The sequence below is a fragment of the Notothenia rossii genome (genome assembly GCF_949606895.1).
Source record: "Notothenia rossii genome assembly, chromosome: 2".
In the NCBI taxonomy this organism is placed as follows: domain Eukaryota; kingdom Metazoa; phylum Chordata; class Actinopteri; order Perciformes; family Nototheniidae; genus Notothenia; species Notothenia rossii.
In genome coordinates this window covers 20,978,590-20,993,786 of record NC_136904.1, presented here as the reverse complement: position 1 = coordinate 20,993,786, position 15,197 = coordinate 20,978,590, and the positions used below count along the sequence as shown (strand labels likewise).

General features: G+C 39.1%; 1 protein-coding gene across 2 annotated transcripts; it reads left to right on the top strand.

Annotated features, from left to right (window-relative positions):
• On the top strand, positions 1-13,843 carry LOC307028776 (beta-2 adrenergic receptor). Of its 2 annotated transcripts, XM_079664072.1 has the most exons (4): positions 1-553; positions 7,067-7,139; positions 10,712-11,078; positions 11,455-13,843. In XM_079664072.1, exons 3-4 carry the CDS (start codon positions 10,796-10,798, stop codon positions 12,354-12,356), a joined length of 1,185 nt encoding a protein of 394 aa, XP_079520198.1. In that variant the 5' UTR covers positions 1-553; positions 7,067-7,139; positions 10,712-10,795; the 3' UTR covers positions 12,357-13,843. The 2 variants fall into 2 exon arrangements, with proteins under 2 accessions (XP_079520198.1, XP_079520197.1); XM_079664071.1 differs by lacking the exons at positions 1-553; positions 7,067-7,139 and having other exon boundaries at positions 9,482-11,078.
• Positions 13,844-15,197: the final 1,354 nt, after the last annotated feature.

Below are 15,197 nucleotides of genomic sequence, written 5' to 3'. Positions count from 1 at the left end.
CATGTGAAACGTACAAAGAATAAAGGTGTACAGCAAATGAAATAAATATATGCCAAAATGAGCTTGGGGACAAAGTGAACAGTTCATTGAATACAATAAGAGTCTAACATGTCAGATATGAAAAATGAAACAAGATAAAGAGGGGGGAGGCACGTCAGAGGACGAATGTGGGATTAAAGATTGAGAAAGGAGCTGCTGTGGATTTACCTTGAAGCTCTAGAAGGAAGAGCGTGTGCATGTGATAAGGACTGCTGTAAGCCTTTCAGCGGACGAGGAGGGGGGGGGAGCAGTGGAGTGGGGACTTGATGTTTAGCGCTCCACAGAACGAGAGGCGGAGGAGGAGAGGCTGAATCGCAGGGACAAAGAGCTGGAATGTGTGACGGACTGTGTGCTTGAATGAATGATGAGGACTACAGCTCCACTTCCTTCTTCACAGGAGGATTTTTAACTGGATTTAACTTCTTCCTAGTCAGCACTTTCATAGTGGATTGTTCTCCTGTTCTCAACCTCAGTCTGCACAACTGCTCTGTGATCCATAGTAGCATAAATGCCGGTAAGATTATCCCATATTTGTTTGTGCATGTATGTTATCATAGGACTGCTGTTTTGTATAATGAATCCCCTAAGGGAGATAACCTCTTTTTGGAAAGCTTTGAGCGTTGATTGAAGATGTGTGAGGCTGAGCTCACATTATGTGTTTGCATATGAATAATTACTTTGCCTAGGATGCTTAACTGTGCTCTTGGAAGGTATTTGCAACTTGCAATGTTTCATTTTAAAAACCGACAAGTTATGTACATATTTGGATTAAAAGGTTTTATATTATTGCTTTATGGTGACCAAAGCACTTGTCAAAGTACAGTAAATCTCTACAATTGTAATTAAATAATACATTTTAAGTCACTATTCATAAAAGTATGAGGTAATACAATAGAGATTGAGGAAATAGTCCAGTGATGAAAGTTCTGGCATTTGCAGCATTACTGAACTGTGTGTGTTACAGTCCCGGGGGAAAAAGCAACTTCACTATTTGAATGTCTGGGAAATTAGATCTGCAATTAACACCTATGGCCATAGGTGCCGCCAAAGACAACAAACGAAGATCTATGAGACTAATACATTTAATCAGCCTACTGCCAGTCGATTAAATACATGTAGGTATATCCTTAAGTGACTGATCAATGCTTCCATAATAGACACATTTAGATGGCAAAGTAATCCAGAAATCCCAGGAGCTTGTTAATCACATAGTAACTGTTAATATGAAATAATTGGAAACGTTTTTTGCCATTTGTTCTCTCTTGATATACGCATGCATTGACTGGCTCATACATGCATGCCCTTAAGCACAAAGATACACACACTTCTGTCCATTTGAATTGTTGCAGTCATTGTTTACATTATGACACACCAAGAAACATTTCGGCTGCTTTCTTAAACAAGAGCAGCATGTTTCTTGTTTAACCCCAAAAATATCTTACACAAAGAAAAATATCTTACACAAAGAAAGATTTCTGAAGGACGTTCAAAATTATTATTTTAAACTTAGAAAATCTGTTAAAAAGTAATTATAACTGAGGATGAAACTGCCACGCGGATTCCTGCTCTGTGTCTGATCGCTCAGGCATGCAGCAGCTGCTGCATGCAGTGTGTAATTTAGACTGGGAGTCAACAACAGGATATAAATGACACACACACACACACACACACACACACACACACACACACACACACACACACACACACACACACACACACACACACACACACACACACACACACACACACGTATGATAAGGTTTCAGAAATCAATTTAACATTAATCTGATCAATTTGGTAGATCACAATATGCAAGTTATTTGTTTTATCTTAAAGCTCTTCACACAGGTTATTAATAAGATACTTAATGGGTTCATACTTTAGATGTAAGGACAAAGGGAGAAGATGAAAGGTTAGGCCATGAGGGTTAACAATGTGTGATTTAAGGGACTTAGAAACACACTAAAACTGAAAGTATTTTTAAATTAGTGAGCAGCTATGAAAATAACACTGGGTACAATGGACAGTTTGAGACACCAGGCAGGAACAATGGTCCTTGCATTCAAATTAATTATATTATCATTCATTTTACTATTATTATTATATAATAACAAAACGTGACAATAGTTTATTATAATACATTTAGTTTTTTAAATGGGAATCAAATATTAGACTTAGACTGTGAGGCGGTGTGTCTTCAACAATAAAATACTTTGTAGGACAGTTGTTCATGTTATTTTTTATCTTCAGTGAGGGATAAAGTTAAACTCCAGTTGAGAGGAAACATATTAAAACTAAAGAGTAATACTTGTTATGTGTGCGTATATTTGTTTGTGTGTGTCATGATGCATTGCTTGGGCAATTCCCTGACAAACACAAGGGAACAAACACAGACAGAATGACAGATTTCAACAGAACGTTGTCTTTCTGCTCGTGTGCTGTGGCAGACAGCCTCAGGCGTCACTGAACCATCCTGTCCATCATTACTAGAAATGACCCTTGTGTGCACGGGGCGACGGGACCTGACAGCCCCCGACCGAGCCCCCTGGCCTCCCTGCTTATGCCTGACCCTTCACTGAGGGACAAAGCCCTGTCAAAGGGAATTAAGTGCATACATGAACAACCTACACCCTCATGCAGCTATTGCAGCACAATGGTCTCAAGAGAACAACGACACACTGGACATTAAGGGAGCACTGTTCAATATTATTCAAACTCATGTGATCTAATGTGGTTAATGGATGTGTATTTAGCAATATGAGTTAGAGCTGATAACTGGTTTTGCTCAGTTGTGCTTGCATGGCTGGTCTTAAGTTTAATCAGTCTAAATTCAGTCTTCAGACAAAAATATCTCAATAACTATTGCATGATTTGACTTGACATACAGTGAAGTTATTTATGATCCCCTGACTGTTCCTCTACCACCAACTTGACTTTGACATTTGTGGTATAGAGTAACATTTCTTGACAATAACCTAATGGATTTCTATGATCCATTATTCTCTTTATTAGACAAATATCTCTTTATCAGGGACGTACTCGATGGATGAGTTCCATGTGGTTGACACCTTTTCATGTTAATAAAATATCTTGATTCCTATGTAATGGATTACCTTTCATGGTCACCAGAAGAAGATAGTCCCATCATCAACTCAAAATGTATTTAGTGCTTTATCTTATAACCTTAATTGGAACTTTGTTTTGCCTCCCTCTCCATTGTCTTCTAATATGAGATTTGTAAGCACAAAAAACTATTTGAGAGCAACCAATAATGTGCTATGTTCAGCTTAAGAAAACGACAGGGTGCATTATGCAAGATTGAACAAGGTGTATTTTGTTGCAAATGACAAGGCTAATACTTCTCCTCTTCAAATTGGGCATGTTTAAGTTTAGGTCACAAATAGACATTTTCATTTAGTTTTCCAGAGGTCATTTCCTACAGTAAATGGGTGTTACTAAAACAGAAGTAAACAGTGAATTTGCCGGGTACTATTTGTAGCTGTGGAATAATTCACATTATGTGCCCTCTGCGCATTAACAGCACCACAGTAGTGAGTGTAATTATGGGGATGCACGGCCGTCCAACTAGAAAACACATTTGAGTCAAAAGACTGAAATGTTTTTAAATGTGCAATATAAATAAACTGACTGTTTATTTCTGGACAACATTGGTGCTCTGTGGCAGAGGAATAAGCTCTATCAGGCTTTGGAACACATTTACAGGACTGTCTCAGAAAATTAGAATATTGTGATAAAGTTCTTTATTTTCTGTAATGCAATTAAAAAAACAAAAATGTCATACATTCTGGATTCATTACAAATCAACTGAAATATTGCAAGCCTTTTATTATTTTAATATTGCTGATTATGGCATACAGCTTAAGAAAACTCAAAAATCCTATCTCAAAAAATTAGAATAGTTCCTCAGACCAAGTAAAAACAAAAGATTTATAACAGCAAAACACAATCAAACATTTGAAAATGTCCATTAATGCACTCAGTACTTGGTTGGGAATCCTTTTGCACGGATTACTGCATCAATGCGGCGTGGCATGGAGGCAATCAGCCTGTGGCATTGCTGAGGTGTTATGGATGCCCAGGATGCTTCAATAGCGGCCTTTAGCTCATTAGCATTGTTGGGTCTGGTGTCTTTCAGCTTCTTCTTCACAATACCCCACATATTCTCTATGGGGTTCAGGTCAGGGGAATTTGCAGGCCAATCGAGGACAGTAATGCCATGGTCAGTACACCAGTTACTGGTGGTTTTGGCACTGTGGGCAGGTGCTAGATCATGCTGGAAAATGAATTCCTCATCTCCATAGAGCTTTTCAGCAGACTTCATGTAGTGCTCTAAAATCTCTTGGTACACAGCTGCATTTACTCTGGGCTTGATGAAACACAGTGGACCAACACCAGCAGCTGACATGGCTCCCCAAACCATCGCTGACTGTGGGAACTTCACACTGGATTTCAAGCAACTTGGATTTTGCTCCTCTCCAGCCTTTCTCCAGACTCTGGCGCCTTGACTTCCAAATGAAATACAAAACTTGCTTTCGTCTGAAAAGAGGACTTTGGACCACTGTGCAACTGTCCAGTGCTTCTTTTCCTTAGCCCAAGTCAGACGCCTCTTCCGTTGTCTTGAGTTCAGAAGTGGCTTGACCATGGGAATACGGCTATTGTAGCCCATTTCCCGGACACGTCTGTGAACAGTGACTTTTGATACCTGGACTCCAGCTTCAGTCCACTGTCTTTGAAGCTCCCCCAAATTCTGGAAGCGACTCTTCTTCACAATGCTGTTAAGGCTGCGGTCATCTCTCTCTCTTGGTTGTGCAGCGTTTCCTGCCACATTTCCCCCTTCCAACAGACTTTTTGTGGATGTGCTTTGAAACTGCACTCTGTGAACAGCTTGCTCTTTGAGAAATTTCTTTTTGTGTCTTACCCTCCTGATGGAGGGTGTCAATGACGGTCGTCCTCTGGACAGCAGTCAGATCAGCAGTCTTCCCCATACTTGTGATTTAGTTTACTGAACCAAGCTGAGTGTTTTTCAAGGCTCAGGAAACCCTTGCAGGTGTTTCGAGTTAATTAGACGATTCAAGTGATTCGTTGAACACCCTACTAGTATACTTTTTCATGATATTCTAATATTTAGAGATAGGATATTTGAGTTTTCTTAAGCTGTATGCCATAATCAGCAATATTAAAATAATAAAAGGCTTGCAATATTTCAGTTGATTTGTAATGAATCCAGAATGTATGACATTTTTGTTTTTTTAATTGCATTACAGAAAATAAAGAACTTTATCACAATATTCTAATTTTCTGAGACAGTCCTGTATATATTAATCCTGAAATGTAAACATGAGGGAGAAAACAACAACAAGAAGACAGGGACACGGGAAATCAGTCAGAGTTGGGGGTGCGGGTGCTGTGGGGCGGGGGGGGGGGGGGGGGGGGGGGGAGCGGGTGCTAGTGGAGCCTTGCAGCGGCGAAATTGTGGCGGGCTACACTATAGGTGCGCCGCGTTTGCGCTTCAGAGGAGGCTCCCTCCACAAAATGAGGCCCCACCCGCGAGGGGTCTGCGTGATCTGCGTATAGGGAGGGGCGGCCCTGTATAATAACGTCATTTTAAATTCAGTCATTTGGTCTTTAGCAACAGCTTGTGAGAGATGTTTCCCCTGCCTTTCGCCAGTGGTTAAACCCCCTCTTTCACAAAACTCCCATCCCTGATCTTGTCTGCACTGACGAGCTTCTTTTCTATAGCAGAGCAACAGAGAAAGCACACCGCATTATCACTTTCTTTTATATAGTGAAGCTTTTTATAGACTGCTTACACCAAAATGCTAACTCAAAAATAGTAACTCAAAATAAAACTTTTGTATTGATTTGTTTAGTGAACTTTTTGGCGTTGCAGTTACAACTCTCCGCCAACAGATGGGGGTGCTGCAGCCCCCTAAGCACCCCCCCTTCCCAAGTCCCTGCAAGAAGAGAAAACAAATCCCACTCACTGTTAGATTTCTGGTCACATGTTGTCCTTCGATGTTGTGTAAAGGTCAATTATTCCAATCAATACATAATTCCTCAATTTAGTTTAGTCCTAAGTGTGCTCCTGAATTAAAAGAAACCAACCCCTGTTACACTCCATCACATTTGTTTTGAAAACCAAAAAAAAATACAACATCTAAGTGGGTCTCATGATTGCACACCTACTGTATATAATAATGTTTATGAAACACCTTGAAAACGATGAACTAATAGGCTGCACCTTTAGTGCCTGTTATAATATAACCGTTAACACATAGACACGATACAAATACTTTACATTTAGTGTGACTCACATTTTCCGAGGATATCATATCACGTCTTTGGAGCAGAATAGTCCATAAATCATTTTAGAGGTCATTAGGGAAAATACGCTTTTTTATAAATCCAGACCTTGAAACATATCCCTTTTTAGTATTAAAGTAATGCAGTGATAGTATTTCTGAACAAACATCGATACATTTCGAACCGCAACTATTTAAAAGGAACCAGTTTGCCAATTTAAAAACAAATACAGGACGGGGACGGGGACGGGGCTCTGCTAATTAACCGACCACATGAAAAATGTTGTACTTCCTGTTTACAACTCCCAAAGCATTATGGGAATTATGTGCCAAAAGTTATGGGAAGCTTTATAAATCAATAACTTATTTCTTGCTGCTGAACCATTGATTGTTAAAGTGATGTTAGTACTTTTTTAGTATCAGTGATTACAAGTTCTGATGAAGATTCATGCATGTACATTAAAATCAGCAAGTATTCTAGATGTATAATTTTGAAATGTTTTTATTACAAAAATACACAAATGATAGGCAATGTGTGGTATTTCTTTGTCACCTCACACAACACAAAGGTAGATCTCTCAATGTGAAGCATACTGATTGTCTGTGTGTGTGTGTGTGTGTGTGTGTGTGTGTGTGTGTGTGTGTGTGTGTGTGTGTGTGTGTGTGTGTGTGTGTGTGTGTGTGTGTGTGTCTTTGTATCTTAGCTCTCAGATGTCTTTCTAACTACGCCTGAAGTGTTGCCACAGGGAAGATCTCTGCCTGTCGTCTTCACTCAAAGTAAAGGAAAACCGCACAATAATAAAGTTCATCCCCTCTTCATCCGAAAGTGCATTAACTTTTGTTGTTTTTTCACCGGTGAAATTAAGATGAAAGGAATTACTGAAATGCTTTGCTCCAAAAATAATTAAAATACAATCAAGCCAGAAATTCTGAAATAAGTAGATCACCATTTAATTATTTACTTCATAACATTCCTATTCACACAGCATCTTGACTTTTGTATGAATCTGAACAAGTCAGATGCAATCCACTCCACAAAGCTAAATCGATCTGCTGTCATTCACCTGAACATATTTCATCGTTCTCTCCCACTCCTCTCACTATTTCAAAGGGAATTGGATTTTATACTTCAGTTCTTTAATATTTGAAACTTATTTTATATAACAATGGAAATGCTCCCTTGTAAATCTTGGAATGGAGATTTGAAATGTTATCATTGTAAATTCAGCTACTTGCTAAGTATACACTAATGTTCAGTGAGTGGAAAATAAGGATGACAGGTTTGCTTCCAATCTGACCAAACAGCAACAAACTTCACTAAATGAAATCATAGAGGATACTTTTTCTAAACCCAGAATCAGGCAACAAAATCTGAATATTAAAATGAACAATTTGTTCTCTGCACAGTATGGCCCTTGAAGCATATGCTTAAAGTGCTGCAATCCACAGCCTCTTGAAAGAACTTTGGAATAATTTAAGAAGTAAAGATGAAGTGTTGGTTTGAGACACAAAGCCAATCAAATCAGCACATTTATTTTTTCAACCTCTTTAAGTGAAGAACATACCTAACATTGTTCATTAAGTGGTTACTTTATGACTTCTCCTAATTTTTATGCAATGTGCTTATACTGATAACATGTTTCAGGAATGCATTCTCATACATATTTCTGTTTGTGATCTCCGAGACATGTTCAAAAACATGGTTCTGTCTACATCTGTGATTGGTGGTAACAGCACTATTTATCCCAGACCCTAAAATAGTCCTACATTAGGATTAGAAGAGAAGAGGAGCGAGACATCTGTGGCGTTGGATTGACCCCAAACTTAATTAACATCACCTTAATTAATGTGCCTCCGGAGTTCAAGGCCTAGGATTATAATTTCAATACTTTCCTTTGGTGTTTTGTAAGTTCTGAAAAGTTATTCATTTTGCAATTTCTATTATTCCTTCACATACAGCAGGGCAGTATGTAGTGAGGACGTGAGGCCATTCTCAACATCAATCAAGGGTTAATTCACAAGGAGCCCCTGCTGTGCCTTTAGTTAAGCATGCTTGATCAGATTGCTTGGTAAAGGACACGGATACAGATGTCACTGCCTATTGGGCAACAACAAACTGTGTTGCGGAAAGACACATCCTTTCATGTGTCCTCTCTGAATGACCAGGTGAATACAAGCCTAGATACAACAGTTGAGACGCTACTGACAGTGTTATCAATACAGTTATCGGGTAGTCCTACGACACAGTGCCCAAGCTGTGTTCTCACCTGAAGCACAAACACAGCTCCTTATTTTACGCAGATCCATGAGATTTGCTTATTTGGAAGACCATAAGATATTGACTATGATCGAACTGTAACTTGAGAATATTAACCTGCCTCTGAACAACATACTCGTGAAAATAATTTAGTACATACATATCATTTCTAGGAGACATGTTTGGAAATCGCGACTAATAATAATATTGGTTGAAAAATAGTACATATGTATCCATTTCATTTAATATGCTCTCATATTACTGCATATGAATATAATATTAAAGAAAAACAGGAAAGGTTTGTCGAATGTATTACTCTCTATACATAAAACTATTAGTACATCATATGAATTGGTAGTCTGTAGCAATAATTCCCAAGTGTCTTTTTCCACCAGTCTCTATGAAGGTCATTTGAAGAGGAAAGACTGATATTCAAATTCAAAGAAATCAATCATATGTTAATGAGTTGTGGGCCATGTCAAGTTCTGAGTCTTGATTGAATCCTGAACATTATGCTGGGCACAGGCCATATTCCCACAAGTGTCTTTTCTGCTTATTGACAACCTCATTAAACTGAGGCTAACTCACACGTCTTGTAGGATTTAGAGTCTCACAGCTGTGATATTTCTTTGAATGTTCCTGCGCCAAAAGCCAGGGTGAGAACCTGAAATAGTTTTGCTCTGAATATGTCAACCCCTGTTACCTTTTTCTTCTTGGATGTCTGTGCCTTGCTGCTCTCCTGCTCAGTGAATCACTTAAATGATTGAAGGATGTGTGTATTTAGTTGTCATCTGAGAAAGACGTTTGGTTTCTGAACTAAAAGTCTCTTCTTGGATTAGCATTGAGGTGCTTCTAACTATAGTAGGGCACAAGAACAGCATGTTAACACAACACACAAGTAGAACAAGCACTGTCAGTACGCTGTTTGGAAATCTTGAATATAATATCAACATTTATGTGTGGTTTTTTTTGCACAGTGACGGTTTAATCTGAGGACATGTTGTTGTTTATCTAAATCATTTGTAAGATGAACTGCACTATAAACACCTTGCCTTAAAACATGATTGATGAATATATGAAATATTTTATCATTTATTTAGCATTATATTGAAAAACAGCCATGTTAGATTAATAAATGAAAAGAAACTCACATATTCCTCTGTGTATCCTGATAACGTTTGGCTTTCAAAAATTCTAAAGCCAAGAGCCTCTAAATGTAATCTTTTTGTATCATTGATGTGTAGATTATACAGATTCAAAAATCATAAGCAAGGATCTGTACAAGTAGTTTATTCAAATGAATGACGAGCTTCAAGGGATATGTTTTTCTAAAAGCCAATGCTAAAAACTATCCATGCATTTAAAAGGATTGAATATGAAATCCTCTACTGTATATGCAGATTTGTGTCGCTGAAACCCATTGTAGAGGGCAGATCAAAGTGTTAACTGTAATTTAATACTTTTAAAAGCTAAATGTGCTGACATGTTCCACCCTGAAACACATGTCAGGAAATGTCTGCACTTAGGGTTGGATCGTGTGAAATGTATATCTTTTTTTGTAATTTTCTGTACAGAACAGTATTCAGGATCGATATGTTATTGTTTATTGATGATGTACTGTACGAATGCTTTGTATCTTTCAGCAATCAATACTGGACAGCTGGATCAGAGCCAAAAACATTGGCCTGGTGATAACTTGTAGGCTTTTGTACTCTAAATGTGCTCAGGTGGATTTTTGCTAACTTGCAATGTCCAGTTTATTAATTTTAGATATGACTTTAGAATGAATGACTGTGTGAGGGAAGGCTCTTTGAAGGTGTTGTTTTACGCAGGGTGATTTTAAATAGGCCAACTTTTTTTTTAAAGTGGGTGTGCACACAACTGTGTTCAACAGTTTCAACAGTAAAGCCTGATGTAACCTGCATGTTTGATGGTGTGTTGAATGTCAATAAGCAAGTGAACGTTTGCCATAAAAGTATGGTTCACTTGTTTCACATGCTAATTAATGACAAGCGATGCCTAGAACAATACTGGATCGTCATTTGGGCAGACAATTTAACTGCCTCCAGATATTTGTCTTTCTTTTCCCCAGTATAGTTTCCCAGTCAAGGACATGGTCTCCTGAGTGGCCCTACCAGCTACACATCACAGGGGTAAGACCAGTCTAACCCGGGCCATGACTGCGCTGCTTTACAACGTCAGTGTTCCCGGGAATACAGCCGCTCAGCTGCAGGCCTCAGACTCTCCCTTCAACCTGAGTGCAGCGGGGCAGGATACTCTCGGCTCAGGAGAGTCACTGGCTCCACTCTGCACCCTCTGCTGCTGTGGATATGTTAATCGTACCTTGGCAGTGGTGTTCATGGTTACCCTGGCCTTTGCCATTGTGGTTGGAAATGTGGTCACCCTAACTGTCTTTGTGCAAACGAGGCAGTCCCGAACACCTCAGGGATACCTGAAAGGTAGATGTTTTTATTGTGTTTTTTTCAAAAATAATTAGAACAAACCAACGCAATGTGGATACGCTTATACATTCCACAATACCTTCCTCTGGTAGAAATTCAATATTCATTCTCAAAATGTATAAATGGCATAATGGAATTTCAAATAACTATTCATATCAATATTGGTAAATAATAAGAATGTATCATCGTGCCAATACCAAGGACCTTGTAAGGTTTAAATCCTTAGAGGGTCTAGCTAATTCATTGCAGTACCTTTTTGAATACCAACATTGGATGATTTCCATTACAAAGTGACATTTTAACTTAAAGAGCTGGAAATGTGTAATCTGAATATGTCCTATTAGCCCTCTTCCTCTTTGTCTCTCTCTGACAGTGTCTCTGGCCATAGCAGACATGATGGTCGGTGTCCTGGTGGTCCCTTTCTGCGTCTACACGGAGATCTCTCTCATGTTGACCAGCTCACCTCCCTCTTGGTACCAGGGTAGTTCTACTTTCCTGGACAACTCTTCTTCTCTCGGGGGACTAGTGAGCACTTGGCAGCCCTGCCTGCTGATTGGCCCCGTATTTGCTGGATGCACCTTCGTCTCCATCAGCACTATCTTCCTCATGACGCTGGAGCGAAGTGTGGCCATCCTACGACCTCTCCACAAGGATGTCCTGGTGACCCGGAGAAGAACTCTACTGCTCATCCTGCTCTCCTGGGCAGCCAGCTTCCTGTTGGCTCTTGCACCCCTCATCTTCAGCAGGAACTTCATTTTGGAGTACAATGAGTGCAGTCGTATGTGCAACTATACCCCTCTGATGTTCGGGAACCAGCTGCCACCCGATGCCTACATTTTGCTGTTATTCCCAGCATTTGACTTCACACTGCTTGGCGGCACATTAGCTGTTAACATTGTGTCTTTTACGAGCATCAGACGGTACTCCCAAAAACGCAAACTGCTCTCAGAGGGGAGTCTGAGTGACGGAGCGGGAGGAGGAGGAGGTGGGGGAGGGTGCTCTCACAGGCCCTCCTTTTCAGACATTAAAGCCGCAAAGACAATAAGCATACTCACATTCGCCTTCACAGCATCCTTCTCTCCCATCGCGGTGTTTGTGCTCGGGAACGTGGTGGGATACACCTGGTGTAACTTTTCCTTTTTTGCATTCTGGATCCTGGCAGGAAACAGTTGCTGTAACGTCATCATCTACAGCGTCAGGGACCACCGCTTCAGGAAGGGTTTGAAACTGCTCTTTCAGCGAGACCACTCCCCCCCACATGCTGAGAAGTCCTGAGGGAATTGTGGATTTAAAAGCAACAAGAGCATGTTTTGTAGCTGCTTTCCATTCCTTTTGTTTTAAATGGAATACATTTTGGGAAATATGCATATTTAATTTCTTGCAGAGAACACCTGTATTGGAAATATGTACTTAGAGGCAGGGGGTTATATATTATATTTATTTTCTGCTATTCTTTGTTTTAACAGTTTTTGTACAGATGTAATAAATAAGGTGTTTTAAAGTTTTAAAGATGCTGGCAAAGTTAAGCAAATCATTTCCTAGTTTGAGGTACATTTTTCCCGTTAATCCAAGAAGAGAGTGGTTATATTTTTAGATAATCTAAGTTAATACACGTTCTGAACTTTTTCATGAATTCAAATGTAACAGCATATTAACAAACAAAGGTCATTCAAACAGGAAATGATGCAGGGAGGGTGAACATTTTAAATTGTAACCATTTTGAAAGCCTTTCCCATTTGTCTTCAGAAAATATGTCCCTTCCTTCTATTGTTAAACCTCTTTCTGACTTAACATCAGTTTCAAAAAGCTTTTCAATAACTCGAGGAAGCAGAGTGTATTACCAGGAGAAGCGCCAACATTGGTTTATGTTTTTACTTTTTTGTCAGTAGTGGGAATATACATTAATCGTTATTAATCCTGCCACTCTTTCCTCTTTGAATTATTGTGGAATACAAGTTTTTCAGCAAGAAGTTTAAATCTTAAATTGTATTCTGTTGTGTAACACACATAATTTTTCAGCACCTTACTTTAAAACGATTGAAATGCACTTTACAATTACTACCAGTTACAATGGTAGCCATTTGCATTGTGCTACTGTAAATGTCAGAGAATTTGAATTCTGTTCAAGCTTTATTTTTAAGGTTTGAACAAATATTGCTGTCTAAGAATATGTGAATAAAAGAATGATCTGTACATATGTTAAGTCAGTATACTATAGACTAAATAAATAGGACTAACAGCGAGACTAAGGATAAAGAGCCTTGTGATTATAGCAGACCTTCATAATGTGCCTATCTTTCAGGTTATATATATAAATATATTTTCATTCATTGACAATTATTGCAATTTTGCATGAAAATCTGTCATAATAAAAATACCTTTGATATATTACCAGCAGAAATGTCAATAAGCAATTTCCCAAAATGAAACCTATTCAATCATGCATGTTGATCAAATTGTTTGTTTTTTTAAATAAAAATGGTGCTGTGGTGTACCGCAAGGTGACCCTCAAAAGCACATCAGGCTTTGATGTCACAATCAGGGAAACGTTTAAGTTCTTCAACATCCTGACAGTGATGGTTCCGTGTAAGAAAACAAGTGATTATTATTGTGCTGATGTTAAATCACTGTACAGAGTTGTATCAGTAGTGCGTCATTCATCATTGGTGCTTGCATCAAATTGCATTATAATAAATGTGTTTGCAAACATTTCATTTGTGAGTTTTAATGAGGTTCTGTGTGACAGTAATGCACTCAGCTCACTGCTGTTATATTCACAAACTCAGCGGTTACACAAGCTGCTGGAAAACGGACTCAGCATGTCTTTGTATACTCCGGGTTACACTTGGCTCAATCCCACTGGGACCAGATTTGTTATGTTATTTGGAGAAGCAGAAACAGCAGCCCCACAGGAGCAGGGGAAAACAAAGCAGAGTGAGGTCTAGAGTCTCTATCGGCACTCGAATATGAATCTGCTCCCTTCACTGGTCACCGTTAGTTGCTTGAATCTTCAAGTCACTCGTACTGGCCTACCATGCTGTGAATGGATCTGGTCTGTCCTACATCCAGAACAACATGGTTAAACCATGCACTCAAGCATGTGCAAATTGGCTCATACTCACTGTCTGTGGGACCCATATCCCTCAACAAAAACGCCTGTTTGCTTTCCTGGCTGCAAAATGGTGAAAAGAGATCCCCATTGATATCAGGACAGCAGGTAATCTACACATGTTGTGTGCCAGACTGAAAACCAACTTGTTTTGCCTGCACCTTGGCCTAAACAACAAAAAAACACTCGTCCTCAGATCTGTATGTAGCACTTAAGTTAGTTGGCACCTTGAGTTCATATTGTAATTTCGTTGTACTTGTACAATGACAAATGAAAGATCTTATCTTATCTTAAAAGGTTTTTGCTGTTTTCAAGCCAAGGCAATTTCAAGATCCTTGCTGTTCTGAATTTGTATCCTCATGGTGGATTGAACTTCTTGTAAGTTGCTTTGGATAAAAGCATTAGCTAAATAAAAAGTAATTTTAAAAGGTTACGTGAAATGGCACATCTTAAGCCTAAAGACGTAGAAGACAAACCGAATGCCATACCTTTCTATTTAAAGGTAATTTGAAGAGAGGAAGAAATGTGTTCTTACAATTATAATGTTAGATAATTATTTGCAGTCTGAGAAGACATTAGAGAGCGAGATGGAAGAGGCGAGAGGCAGAGTGCTAATGTCTGCAGTGATGTGATAAAAGCATACTTCACCTCGTCTACCAAAATGAGATTGGTGATCCGGCCCTTATCTACGGATGTGAGCCAGAATAAGAGTGAGGAGGACAACATTGAAAAGACGGCAGAGGAAAAGAACAGAAACAATGAATGAGAATAAATCGTGGACCTTTGCAACCAAGAAGCCTTTGAATGACTCACTAACACCATATAATTAGCTATTGCATATTCATCTGAACAGCCTGATCTACATTGACAGTGCAGACTCAGTCACGAATCACTACATTATATCCATACATCACAGCTCTATGAATCATGCTCTTTTTTCCTGGTGTTAAATCTTTGGAGGCTATTTGCTGACAACATTACTCACTGTCCAAAGGCGTTCATGCATG